The 14955-nt window shown below is 39.2% G+C and overlaps 1 protein-coding gene across 1 annotated transcript; it reads right to left on the bottom strand.

The window, feature by feature from the left end:
• Positions 1-8383: 8383 nt before the first annotated feature.
• LOC122562934 (interleukin-20-like) lies at positions 8384-11603 on the bottom strand. Its single transcript, XM_043716235.1, has 4 exons — positions 11555-11603; positions 10309-10493; positions 10153-10215; positions 8384-8590 (listed from the first exon to the last, which is right to left on the bottom strand). Exons 1-4 carry the CDS (start codon positions 11601-11603, stop codon positions 8384-8386), a joined length of 504 nt encoding a protein of 167 aa, XP_043572170.1.
• Between the last annotated feature and the right edge of the window lie 3352 nt (positions 11604-14955).

Below are 14955 nucleotides of genomic sequence, written 5' to 3'. Positions count from 1 at the left end.
CAGGAACCCCTGGAGACCGGGAAGGTCCAAGAGGACTGGAAAATGACTGCTGTAACACCCCAGTTAAAGAAGGGGAGGAGGGTAGAAGATAGGAAATTATAGGCCAGTCAGCCTGACATAAATTATTAGTAAGGTTTTAGAATTTATTATTAAGGATGATATTGTGGAATATTTGGAAATACATGGTAAAATAGGGTTGAGCCAGCATGGTTTCATCAGGAGGCGATAATGCCTGACAAATCTGTTAGAATTCCTTTGTGGACATAACAAGCAAGTTAGACAAAAGAAAGTTAATCAACATGATCTATTTGGATTTCCAAAAGGCCTTTGGTAAGATGTTGGACAGAAGACTTCCAAATAGGATAGAGCCCATTGTGTTAGGGGCAAGGTATGGGCATTAATAGAGGATTAGCTGACTGGCAGAAAGCAGAGAGTGGAGACAAGACAATCTTTTTCAGGATGGCAACCAGTGACTAGTGGATTCCTGCAGAGGCCTGTGTTGGGACCACAACTATTCACATTATACGTTAACGACCTGCAGAAAGGAACTGAGGGCATTGTTGTTAGATTTGCAGATGGCACAAAGATAGATGGAGGGGCAGGTAATGTTGAGCATGTGAGGAAGCTGCAGAAGGACTTGGACAAGTTTGGAGAGTGGGCAAAGAAGTGGCAGATGAAATGAAATGTCAGGGAGTGTGAAATTACGCACTTTTATAGGAAGAATAGAGGGATAGGCTATTTTCTCAATGGGAAATGTCTTTGGGAATCTGAAGTTCATACGTACTTACGAGTTCTGGTGCAGGATTTTGTTAACATTAACATGCAGGTTCTGTTGCCAGTTCGGAAGGTGAATGCAATCTTAGCATTCCTTTCAAGAGGGCAAGAATACAAAGGCGGAAATGTACTGCTGAGACTGTATAGGGCTCTGGTCAGACAGCATTTGGAATACTGTGAACAGTTTTGAACTGATGGTGGTTATTGTTTTTAAAAGGAAATGAAAAATGTCATAGTGATTTGTGGCGGTGAGCAAGTCGCTCAGTTGTGTGTGGTAACATTTCTAGGTATAAAACTAAGATTGACAAATGGTTTAGTGCCTGGGAATCCCACTTTGTGATGATGCAGGTTGCCATGCCCCACTCATAAATTAAATATGATCCATTAGCATTTGCAAAGATGCAATCATTTTACATTCAACCTTAAGTAAATGAAGTAAATATTTTAAAATTGCAGTGTAGATATAATCCCTGCAATGATATCATTGCATCAAACAATACAGAACTAAACAAATAAATAGAGTGGAAATTCTTTAAATTGAAAATGAATCAACCAGAATACGTTAATATTGGGAATCATCCAGCAACTTCCTTTATTAGTAAATTAGAAGATTTAATTTCCTTTTGCGCCCTTGTCTGGAATGTTCTTTGTTAATTCTATTACATAATCTTTTCATAGTCCCTCCTGTTACCACTTCAGAGCTGCCTGCACCCCAAACCCACCCCCTCCCCTATCATAAAAATCTCTAACATGTTCCCTATGGCTTCTAAATCTCTTTGTTTCAGTATTGTCCTCATCAGCATCTATTAATACCACTTCAATAAATACCCACTAAACTGCATAGATCATTCAATTAGAATATCTTCTTAGCACAACATGAAATGGGCATTAAATATTGATGCTGACATCCCAGTAATCATCTGAAATTTTGTAACCAACAACTGACGTCCTCTCCGGCACTTCATAAATCACTCCAGTTTTTCTCTTTCTGGGACATTTTATTCAGGTCCCTCACTTTTCACCATCAAATTTTAAATAGGTTCAAGCTTGCAAATTCTCTATAATGAAGGGTTGCTTCAGACAAGAACATTATTCCCTTACAGAGACTGACAGACCGGCTGGGCATTTCCAGCATGTTCTATTTTTCTCTTAGTTTGACAGTTTTTAAATATTTTACATTCTGCCATTTGCTTCCTCACGGTATGACTCACACCATGGTGTGCACACAAAATTTAGCCTAAAGGCAGAAATATATTGAAATACATTTAAGGTCAATTATACTCAGCTCTTTCTTTAAATTTAATTATGCATCTAAGAATCATGAAGTTGTTGACTGATCTGTATTAATATTCTAATAGGATACATAAATAACATCATATAAAGCAAAGATGACCCCACAACGCATTAAAATAGTTCAAGGCGTGAGGTGTTTTCACTGTAAACTTTAATAGTGGCTCATTTCCAGGATCAGCTCGGGTAACCTGTTCTGAAAATTTTGCAAGTTGTGTCATGCTTGTCATCAAAGTAAAAGTGCAAGCTCCTGAAGCCTACAATTTAATTAAAGCTCATTAGTTTGTAAGGGCAGACATCAGATCAATCATTACATTAATTGTAGTTTTCCAGTTTTAAATAAAACTCAGAGCAAAAACAAATATAATTTATTTCACAGATATTTTATTCCAATAAATAGATTATAAAGGATAATTTAGTAATATCAAATAAATACTTCACAAATTACATATGCCTGGTGATATTTACCAACATTAATAGTTGTGTCTTGTAATGTACAATATCCATAGATACACATGAAAATAAGGATTTAAATGTCATCTAATAAAATTAATTATAATTGTCTTCAGAGATAAAAGAACTCACACCTATGTGTCATCTTTCAGTACAAGGGGATGTCCTACAACACTTAACAGCCAGAAAGTACTTGAAGTATAATCACAGAATAATGAAGAATGTAACAATGAAATTTCACACATTATGGTCCCATGAGCAACAATGAGATAAGCAACCAGATTATTTGGTTTTACTAATAATATTTGAAGGAAATAACATTGGTCTAGTAAGGTTGGTCATCAGAATTCCCCAGCTCTTTTCAAATATTACCATGAAACCTTTAAGGGCAATCTAAAAGGGCAGAAGGCACCTCCAAGAGCACCCCTTCAGTACTGCATTGTAAAGCTAGCCTAGATTACAGGCTAGAATTGACAGTCTCACACAAGCATCTTTGAAGGCACAAGGGAGTACAAGGTACCCACCTCATCATGATCTTTCTCCATTTTATAGAGGATTGTGGAGCTGAACCTACTAATCCCTGATTTATTGAGGCTCTTAAATGCCTCATCCAGCCTCCAACACTATTTTACCATCAAAATGGGGGAACCCAAACCAAGCAGGTAGTCGGGTAATGTACTGGCTGGTGTAAGGCAAGAGGGTGGGGCACTTCCTTGAAATACCTCTCCAAGATCCTACCCCCTTTAATCCATTCCCCACCTTTCCCAACCTGTTCCCCCCACCCCCGGCACCTCCAATCCCTTGCTGGGCCCTCCCAGGCCTGGTCTGGGTGATAGCGACATTTGATTGACATTTATTCTTTTTGGGGGAGCCTATATTCCTAGCAGGGCCACTGTTCAATCCTGGATCAGCTGGGACTACAGAGCTGACAGTCAATCTAATTGGCTGGCAGTTCTCTAAGAGGAGACTTCCTGCCAAGTTAAGGGCTAGTCACAATATAACAGAACTCAGTACAATATCAAACAGGACAGTCGACTCTGGTATAATAGGTAAAGTTCTAGAACTGAAGGATTTTATAGTGAAGGTGGAAATGCAAAGATCTTAGGTAATCATCTCTTATCCAAGTATTACATTTCTTGGTACCATCTTGTATTGTCGCATTCTTTGTGCTGTACTCAGAGATAGTGCTTAGTCTTGGTGATACTGTGCCATCCAATGGATGAGAAAATCCACTTCACTGATAGCTTTTACAGCAGCAACATTAAGATCCAACTAAAGAAAGGCAGAGATATATTAATTAATAATAAATGGCATAAGGTCAGAGATAATAAAGATTAGGAAGAGACTATTATTTTCTTTAATGTCTTCTGTTTGTCAGGACCTAACCTTGCTTCTCCCAGTACTAGAAACATAAGTTAACATGGATACAAACCATGGTTCAACATATATTGCTTTCAGGATTTGTTGCAGGTAACTGTCTATTTTCGTAGCCCTTTTCCCAAGGCCCTTTGAACTTCTAGACATATGAAGTCTAACTATCTCACACTATGCTGAGAGAGAGCAAAGTACTTTCACATTGGGTTCACCATTTGGGATTTGTCTTTCCCCTCTTGTTCTTTACTAACTTCAAGGATGATTTTGACTTCAGACTTTGTTCATTGAAGTATTCTTGGTGCAATATGGGTTTAAAACTACACAGGGGATTACTTTCATTCTTGAAGAATTCACCCTTAAAGAAAGATGTTGTTAAACTTGAAAGGGTTCAGAAAAGATTTGCAAGGATGTTGCCAGGATTGAAGGGTTTGGACTGTAGGGAGAGGCTGAATAGGCTGGGGCTGATTTCCCTGGAGCATTGGAGGCTGAGGGGTGACCTTACAGAGGTTTATACAATCATGAGGGGCATGAATAGAGTGAACAGTCAAGGTCTTTGCCTCAGGGTAGTGGAGTCCAAAACTAGAGGGCATAGTTTCAAGGTGAGAAGGGAAATATTTAAAAGGGACCTAGGGGGCAACCTTTTCATGCAAATGGTAGTGCGTGTATGGAATGAACTGCCAGAGGAAGTGGTGGAGGCTGGTTTAATTACAACATTCACAAAGCATTTGGATGGGTATATGAATAGGAAAGGTTTAGAAGGATATGGGCCAGGTGCTGGCAAATGGGACTAGATTAATTTAGGATATCAAGTTGGCATGGACAAATTGGACTGAAAGGTCTGTTTCTGTGCTGTGTATCTGTATGACTATGACTGTAAGTGATGCGTGGTGCAGAATAAAACCAACATCTTGAGTTTGATTCCCAGACTGGTTGTGGCACTTCTTGTAGATATCTGCCTCCTCACCTTACTTCATGCTGTGGAGTAGCTACACTCAAGGTATGCATAATCAATTGGCTTTCTCTATCTCTAAAGGAAAGAGATGCCTAAAGTCTTTTTGGACTATGACTCATTATCCTATCTAACTTTATAGAAGTGAAGTGGAAAGCATGTCAACTTACATTTTCAAAAGCATTGTGTATCTCCTGTATCCTGACTTTGGATTCTTCTCCACAATGGCAATTGAACTGCGTACTCTATCCAATAGGAAAAAAAAGAAATGGAAACTAATGTTCCAGTGTCCAAATAACCATTCTGAATATATACATAGTACAGGTAGTTCTTCTATAACATGATGGTTGCCTTTGTGCAACCCGATACTATAGAAAAATCACGCTTTAGAAACAGCACTTATGGTGTTGGTGATGTAATTGCATTACAACCAACACGTTTCGAAAGTGTCCCCAAATCATCAATTGTGTTACAGTGAATTCATATTAATGAAATGCATGTTATAGCAGAACGTCATAATTGTTAAATGAACATATGTACTAATCATTTTTAATTACAACTGAGGTATTGCTTGTTACTTGTTTGCTATTTATTTAACAATCATTTAAGTTAAACAGACAACTGATCTCAAACATGATAGGCACATTTTTTTCCATTAAAGAGCATTCTTTGAATTATCTAAAACATGAACAGCTTGCAATTTTATAGTGTTTTATCACCTGTGAGAAATGTCACACAGCACTCCATGTAAAATGAATTTAATTGTTGAATGTAAGCAATTCAGAAATGACTACTCAAATCATTGTACCTATTGTATTGTTAAATGCAGTAAAGGTGACAGTAATATTTCTGATTCATACCATGACATTATGAATTGTTATGATATATATTACCATCCTGTACTAAAGGCTGCTATTATCCTATATGGACTACCCTCAGGTCAATGTCTGCATAATGCTGTGCACAGCCAGTATATTGAATTATACATTCAGGTGTACCTCACAGCAGATCACAATGACAAAGACAGCATTTGTAAAATCCAGTAATCTCTGCAAGCCTGACAGCTAATGTCATGCTGGAACAAAACAAAAACTAATAATTCCCTATAAGAACAGAAGAACAAGGAACAGGACTGGTCAATTCTGTCCCTCAGCTGTCATTTAATACAATCATGGCTTATCTCATCTCGGTCTCAACTCCACTTGCCTGTCCACTCTCCATAATCCTTCAACCATTACTCATTAAAAAATTTGTCTATCTCCTCCTTAAATTTCTCAGTGTCTCAGAATTCACCATACTCTGGGGCAGTGAGTTTCACAGATTCACTATCTTTGAGAGAAGTAATTTCTCCTTTTCTCTGTTTTAAATCTGCTACTTTCTATCCTAAAACAAAGACCTCTCATTTTAGATTGCTCCACACGAGGCAACATCCATTCTACATCTACATTGTCAATTCCCTTTAGCAACTTCTACACCTTTATGAGATCTCCTCTCATTAAGTAGAGGCTTAAGCTGCTCAATCTCCCTTCATACAACACACCTATTATCTCTGGAATCGAGCTAGCAAACCTTGTCTGAAATGTCTCAAATGCAACTTGTGATGATACTGCTTCTTTAACAAGGTTATATTGTTCTTGGTTTTTTTCAGGTGGTCATAAAGACACAGGTTCTGAAATGTCTGGAATTGTTTTACTCAAAGGAGCTTTTAAGTTTTAAATAAAAACACTTGTACAATGAAAGGTGAGTGGCCAGTTCTCCCAGCTCAACTTTACTCTGGTTTGGGTTTTGTTTTGGTTTTGAGCAAGCAGAGTTGTGAAGCTGTTGGACCCAAAGAAGCAGATCCATGCTGATCCTCCCTCTCTCTGACAACTCTCTTGTAAGACCCTGTCTTTGATTTTACCTTTTTTGCCATGGGGTGTTTATGGGGATTCTTGCAAGTATTTGGAACTGCATCATTATGTTGAGATAATCTGTTGGATTTTCGGATAGGTTAGTTATTCTGTACTTTGTTTTCCTTTGTTTGTGTTTCATTCGGTGATCTTGCAAATAAATTTTGTTTTGTTTAAAACTAAGTGGTTAGGCCAGCCGCATCACTCCTGGAGTATCCACTCTATACCCACTTAAAACAACGAGCAAAGTTAGGGTCCGGGCTGCTTTCTTGAAATGTTTTGAGGGGGTCTGGCCTGGTCTACAACAACTCTTTAAATAAGGGGACTTAAATTCTATGCAACACTCCAGGTGAGGTCACACTAATGCTTTGTACAGTTGCAGTAACACGTCACTATTTCTTACTCTATTTCTTTATCAATAAATGCAAAAATTCCATTCACCTTCGTTGTTACCTCCTGTATCAGCATATTTGTTTTCTGCAATTCATGCCCGAGGGCACCGAGATCCCTCTGCATTGAAGCACTCAGAAATTTCTCACTATTTAGATAATAAGGTGTCTTTCTATTCCTCCAACCAAAATGGATAACCTCACACATCACCTGCCAAACTTTTGCCCATTCCCTAACCTATCCATATCCAACTTTAAATTTCTAACTTCTTCGTTACAGCCTGTATTCTCGCCAAATTTAGTATTTATCTGCAAATGTGACTACAGTGCTTGCTATCCTCTCTTTCAAATCAATACTATAGATATTTGGGGCTCAAGGAGCAAATCCCCTGTGACACACCATTATATACATCTTGCTAACCAGAAAGAGATCGATTTATCCTGAGTGTCTGCTATTAACATTGAAAAGATTTCATTTTAAGTTTCTAATGATCACAACTTGTACAGTACATTGAGTGAAAACTTTACAAATGTGATTTGCACTTGGCTAAGTTTGAACTGGAGTGCAATGAAACTAACTAATTGAGGAAGCCTTAAAGCTCTCAACTGCAATGTACTTAGGCACCAAATTAAGGTACTGAGCTTTAGTTATCATATCCCTTTTGCATCAAATGAATCAAAATGTGCTTTGATTTATACAAAAATATTGTAAACCTCTACTTTTATAACTGGGAAGCTGTAATGAACCAGCACAGTAGCAAAATTATTCATGCACTGTCACCCCATTTAGAAAACAGAACATAGAACAATACAACGCAGAACAGGCCCTTCTGCCTCAAATTTGCGCCAACCTGTGAACTATTCTCAGCTCGTCCCCCTACACTGTCCCATCATCATCCATGTGCTTATCCAAGGATTGCTTAAATCTCCCTAATGTGGCTGAGTTGATTACATTGGCAGGTAGGGCATTCCACGCCCTTACCACTCTTTGGGTAAAGAACCTGCCTCTGATATCTATCTTAAATCACCCCTCAATTTGTAGTTATGCCCCCTCATACAAGCTGATGTCATCATCCTAGGAAAAAAACTTTCACTGTCTACCCTATCTAATCCTCTGATCATCTTGTATGTTTCGATCAAATCCCATCTTAGCCTTCTTCTTTCCTATGAGAACAGAAGAATTTAGAGAACCAGAACACAAAGTAAGATTGGGAGGCCATTGTGTTGGGAAAAGCACACAATTCTATGTGGACCTTGATGATACTCTAAAATAAAGTCAGAACCTCTAATACTTGAAGGCTCCAATCCTTGTTACTTACACACTGCCGAAGATCTCGCTTGATGCTGAGGAAGGAGTTGGCCAAGCTACTGGTCCTCCTCTCGATGAGGGAGCTGGATGGAGTGTGATGTTTGAAGACAGTCTCCACATAGAATCTCAACAAGTGGCGCAAAAAACAGCAGCTCTCCTCTGCCTGGAAATGAGAGCAGGTTAGGGGAACAGGTGAGTAAATAGGTCAATTTGCAACATTGTTTTCCAATAAAAGAAACTGCATATTATTTATTTATTTGAATATATACTGTAACAAAGACGATTGATAAGAGCAGAGCAATGGACGTAATCAGTACGGCTTTCGACAAGGTTCCTCATGTTATACTGGTTAGCAAGGTAAGATCACATGAAATACAGAGAGAACTAGCCATTTGGATACAAAATTGGCTTGGTGACAGAAGACAGAGGGTGGTGGTGGAGGGTTGCCTTTCAGACTGGAGGCCTGTGACCAGTGGTGTGCCACAAGGATCAGTTCTGGGTCCGCTGCTTTTCGTCAGTTATATAAATAGTTTGGATGTGAATTTAGGATGTATATAGTAAGTTTGCAGATGACACCAAAATTGGAGGTGTAGAGAACAGCAAAGAAGGTTACCTCAGAGTACAACGGGCTGAGGAAAGAAAGATGGGGTTGAATGGAGATAAATGTGAGGTGTTGCATTTTGGAAAGGCAAATCAGGGAGGACCTATGCACTTAATAGGAAAGTCCTGGGGAGTGTTGCTGAACAAGGAGACCTTGGAATACAAATTCATAATACGTTGAAAGTGGAGTTGCAGATAGACAGGATAGTGAAGAAGGTATTTGATAAGCTTTCTTTTGTTGGCCAGAGCATCGAGTATAGGAGTTGGGAGGTCATGTTGCCACTGTACAGGACATTGGTTAGGCCACTTTTGGAATATTGTGTGCAATTCTGGTCTCCCTCCTATTGGAAGGATGTTGTGAAACTTGAAAGGGTTCACAAAAGATTTACAAGGGTATTCCAGGGTTGGAGGGTTTGAGCTATAGAGAAAGGCTGAATAGGCTGGCGTTGTTTTCCCTTGAGGGTCGGAGGCTGAGTGGTGGCCTTATGGAGGTTTATAAAATCATGGGATACATGGATAGGCTCAATGGACAAGGTCTTTTCCCTGGAGTCCAGAACTAGAGGGCATAGGTTTAGGGTTTGAGGGGAAAGATTTAAAAGGGACCTAAGGGGCAACTTTTCACATAGAGGGTGGTGCTGTATGAAATGAGCTACCAGAGGAAGTGGTAGAGCCTGGTACAATTACAACATTTAAAATGTATCTGGATGGGTATGTGAATAGGAAGTGTTTAGAGAGATATGGACCAAGTGCTGGCAAATGGGACTAGATTAGGTTAGGATATCTGGTCAGCATGGATGAGCTGGACCAAAGGGTCTGTTTCTGTGCTGCACATTTCTATGACTCTATGACTTGAATTCTTTGGCAGCTGGTGCATCTGAATAGTGTTTTTAATACCTGTTCTGTTAATCAAATAGGCACATATAAAATTGACTTCAGAAGTATTTCATGATAATAACAATTGAGATCTTATTGATATGCTATCAGAATCAACATTCTTTTTAAAATAGCACCATTTAAGCTAAATTATTCTTATAACTACGTTCATTGTATGATTATCCAATGAAAAATATTTAAATTTGCATCAGAAATTAACGAACAAAACTTTTACTACAATGAAAACCATACCTGAATGCCGTGAAAAATAGATTCAGTCAGAAACCTGGTGTCAGTAATGGTATCTTCTGCTTGCTGTCAAAGGAAGTAGACAGTGTTTTATTGCAAATGCACATTAAATATCTTTTAAGTACAAAAGTTAAAGGTGTTCCTGAGTGTTTTACTTACAATAATGTGCTTTATTTCTGAGAAGTAATCTTGAATCTCTTGTAAGTTCGCGGTCAATGAGCATTGCCCAAAATGTAGCCTCTTGCTTTCAGCAAAAGGGGGCTGAGAGATGCTAACTGAAAGAGCCAGGCAGAAAATAGTAGGAAAACTTTTCATCATTGTCGGCAGCAGCTTCTGGAATAAACCTAGGATGGAAGAGGGCAAAATATAGGTATCTTCAACTCTGAAATATTTCTTCATGTCTTAACTTAATCCTTATTTATTTTATAGAAAATCCATTCAATCCACTGGACACCGTAACTCAGCAATGTTTTGGACTCTGGAGTGTACCACTGGCCTATTTAGTCTACAATTCACAATTTCTCATCAGTTTACTTACCAGATTTTTAAAATTTCATTGAAAGGATCATTCATTGCTTTTATGAAGAAAAAGGAACCTGCTGTGGCTTCCACTGTGCAATTCGGTGATCTCTCATTAATAAAATGCTGCATAATTTCCTCTTTTCTTTCCACATCCTTAATTTTAAACATATATACATTTAGTCTTCAAATCATGCAACTCAGGAAAATAATGCCCCTGGATCTATACCTGTACCAGTTAAAATCTCAAAAGCCTTCATCAATCCATTCCTCACCCTCTCAGAAGTAGCTCCTAATTTAGCTCGTTCATTCAGTCTGAAAGTTCCTCCTCTGAACTGCATCCAGCCATTTCAAAGGGAGAACCGTTCAGCAGTCCAGCTTACTGGCCATGAAGTGGAAGTGCCGGAGCTGGACTGGGATGGACAAGGTCAAAAATCTAACGATGCCAGGTTTTAGTCCAACAGGTTTATTTGAAATCCCTAACATTCTGAGGCTCTGGGGTTTGGCAGGAAAGATAAGAACAAAAGTCATATCTAGCATTACAATACCACACCACAATTCTGCTCTTTTTTCGATTCTATTCTGCACCAGTTGGCTTTGCAACACAGAGAATTCGTTTGCGAGGTAACAAGAATTAACTGGAATTAAAAATTGGCACCTAGTCTAGGACGTGCCCTTCAGTCAATCGTTTATTCCACTTCAAAGGAGACGCGCCCTTAAAAAAGCAAGTCAGTGTACCTCATAAGGTAAGTCTAAGTGATCTTATCTGGACAAAAGTCATATCTTAAAGTTTACCAATCGATTCAAGTTCCCTGGGCAATCCGACTTGTCTTCTATAATGAACCGAGAGAATCTGGGTCAACACCTTGTTCGAAGGCAGCTTTACCTGAATGTGTTCCTCCTGGTTGCTTTCTCCTCGGCTTTGTATGTGACATCTCGCCACTGGTTACCCCCTTTATATACACCTGTGCAGCAGAGTTGGGGGTGTGGGGGTTTCCTAAACATTTCACTACAAACTAATTATATGAGGAATGAATTTCATCAATAATTTGCGTCAGCCAAATGCTGCAATGTAAAACGGTTCGCTGGATATGTTGAAATTTTCCCAAATCACCAATTAGGAGTGATTACTAACTTGGAAGAAAATTAGGTTCCTTAAAGTGATTATGCCATAAGCAGTTCTTCCATGAACTCCTCCAGCTATATCGAAGATTGAACGGAAAGCAGTAGCAACCCACTTTCATTCGAGCAGGACACATTCACAGTTCCCCCTTGGTGTATTTTCAGCGTGAACTAAACTCCAATGGACACCTCTCCCTCTGCGTTTAACATTGGTCCCAGGCACGGAGGCGAATACAAAGCGGTCAGTTCAGTGTAACAAGTAAAAAGTTTGGATAAATCGTGTTATTAAAATAGGGATTTTTTTCCCATAACACCTTATCACAGTTGTCAGAAACATAACGTATAGATGAATCTCTTACCCCACATTGCAGGTTTCTCAGCCTTATTGATGGACTCAGTCTTTCCAACACAATTCCAGATGCAGCATTCCAGATCCCAACTCCTCTGAGTGAACAAACTCCTGTTCTCTCTAGATCTATTTCCAGTGTCTATGACCTTTAGTTATTCACTCATTTGCCCGAGATCATCATGCTTTCCTATCTAATTCATTAAAATCTCACATTATCCTGAAAACCTCTGTTGAGTCACCTCTTAACCTTCTCTCTTCTAAAGAAAACAGCCCAAATCTATTCATAGAAACATAGAAACACAGTATCTAGGAGCTGGAATAGGTCATTTGGCCCTTCATACCTGTTTTGCCATTCATCATGATCATGGCTGATCATCCAACTCAGTCCTCTGTTCCCAATTTCATCCCATACTCTTTGATCCCTTTAGTCTTAAGCATTATATCTAATCCCTTAAAAACATTGATTGGTTTGGCCTCAACCATTTTATGCTGCATAAACTTCCACAGAATCACAATTCTCTGGATGAAGAAATTTCTCCTCATCCCAGTCTGAAATGACCAACCCCATATCCTCAGACTGTGACCCCTAGTTCTGGAGCCTTCAGTCATCAGGAGATCCTTCCTATATTTAGCCTGTGTCGACCTGTTAGAATTATATGGGCTTCTATGAGATATCCCCTCATTCTTCCAAACTCCAGTGAATATAACCTTAACCAATCCAATCTTCAGAGCTGCTACTCTAGGAATCAGTCTGGGAAACCTTAGTTGTACTCCCTCCAGAGGTACAGCGTCCTTTCCCAGATAAAGGATATCAAAACTGCATACAATACTCCAGGTGTGATCTCACCAAGGCCCCTATATAATTGCAGCAAGACATCCCTGCTCCTGTACTCAAAGCTTCTTGCCATGAAATAGCAACCTGGTGTTCAACATCATCCAGGTCTTGTTGCAACTCCCCTTCTCCATTCTATCCCCAATCAAATAATAAACTGCCTTCCTGGTTTTGTTACCAAAATGCATAACCTCACTTTTATCCACATTTTCCCACTCACTCAACTCATCCAATTCACACTGAGGCACCTCTGCATCCTTATCACAGCTTATCCTCCCACCCAGCTTTTATATCATCTACAAACTTGGAGATTTTAGGTTTAGCCCCCTTATCCAAATCATTAATACAATGTGAATAGCTGGAGTCCAATCTAGCTGGATTGGCTGGATCTCTGCTGTACATCTCTAGTCACTGCCTGCCACTTGAAAGGAAGATCCATTTATTGCTAATCTTTGTTTTCTGTTTACCAACCAGTTCTTTATCCATTTCAGCATATGACATGAGAATTCAATTTCTCCTTATAATAGAAGCTCCATAGTTCTGTGAACATTCTGGGGAAGCTCCTATCTCCTCTTTCTTTACATCTCTAATGTGTAGCATTGAGATTTGCTCAGAATACTCCATCTGACGTCTAAACAGTAATGTAGAAATTTCAAGCCTGATCACTTTGTTTTTATATTCTATTAGTTAACTTCTGAATCCAGGTCAAGATGCTGGCGTATTTTGAATTGATTTAAGGTTCCAGGCTGGTCTGGAGTGCTCTACTAGAATGGGAGCTGTGGTAAGTGCATTGGTGGAGTTTTATTAGAAGGATTTGTTGGTTCCCTGACTAGGATAGCTTTAGAACAAGACATTAGAGAATATCTCATCTTCAGAAAAGGAGGGTGCAAATTGATATTCAGTTTAATAATGGCATGAAGCAAATAAGTGAAGTGTCAGATCTGATTCACAAAATGCTTTTCAACTGTTTGTTATACCCATGTGCAGATCTCTGTTAGGAATTTAAATGATTTCTCAATGGTTACATATCAAACTGTTGAAAGAGACATCTACACACAAATAAGTTCAAGACATATCTGTACGTAAAGAATTAAGACCATAACACATAAGATGTAGGTGCAGAAATAGGCCATTTGGCCCACTGAATTTAATTATGTCATAGCTGATCCAGTAATCTTCAACTCTACTTTCCTGCCTTTTCTTCATGACCCTTGATACCCTTACTGATTAAAATTCTCTGTCTCACCTTCAATATACTTATTGACCCAGCTTCGACAACTCTCTATAGGACAACTCTCTATGGGTGGTATGGTGGCTCAGTGGTCAGCACTGCTACCTCACAGCATCAGGGTTCGATTCCAGCCTCAGGCAACTGTCTGTGTGGAGTTTGCACATTCTCCTCACGTCTGCTTGGGTTTCCTCCTACAGTCCAAAGATGTACAGGTAATGTGAATTGGCCATGCTAAATTGCCCATAGTGTTCAGGGATGTGCAGGTTAAGTGCATTAGTCAGGGGAAATATAGGGTAGGGGAATGGGTCTGGGTGGGATACTGTTCAGAGGGTGGTGTGGACTTGTTGGGCCAAATGTCCTGTTTTCACACTGTAGGAATTCTATAAAAAGATTCCACAGATTGACTACACACTGAGAGAAAGTAAACCTCCTCACCTCTGTCTTAAATGAGAGACACCTTACTCTGAAATTAGGTCCTCTGGATCCAAACTCTCCCAGCAGAGGAGAACAACCTCTCCATATCTACCTCCTCAAGCCCCTTAAGAATCTTCTATATATCAATAACTTCACCTTGCTTTTTTAAACTCCAATGAACACAAGCCTGTTTGACTCAAACTCTCCTCAGAAGAAAATCCTTTCATACATGGAACCTTCTCTAAACTGTCAGCAAATATTTCCTTAAATAATTGGATGAAAACTGTTCATAGTATTCCAGATATGGTCTGACCAGTCCCTTGTGTAATTATAGCAAGA

The sequence above is a fragment of the Chiloscyllium plagiosum genome, chromosome 26 (genome assembly GCF_004010195.1).
Source record: "Chiloscyllium plagiosum isolate BGI_BamShark_2017 chromosome 26, ASM401019v2, whole genome shotgun sequence".
Taxonomy (NCBI): domain Eukaryota; kingdom Metazoa; phylum Chordata; class Chondrichthyes; order Orectolobiformes; family Hemiscylliidae; genus Chiloscyllium; species Chiloscyllium plagiosum.
The sequence above is the reverse complement of the archived record's forward strand: the minus strand, read 5'-3'. Positions and strand labels throughout refer to the sequence as shown.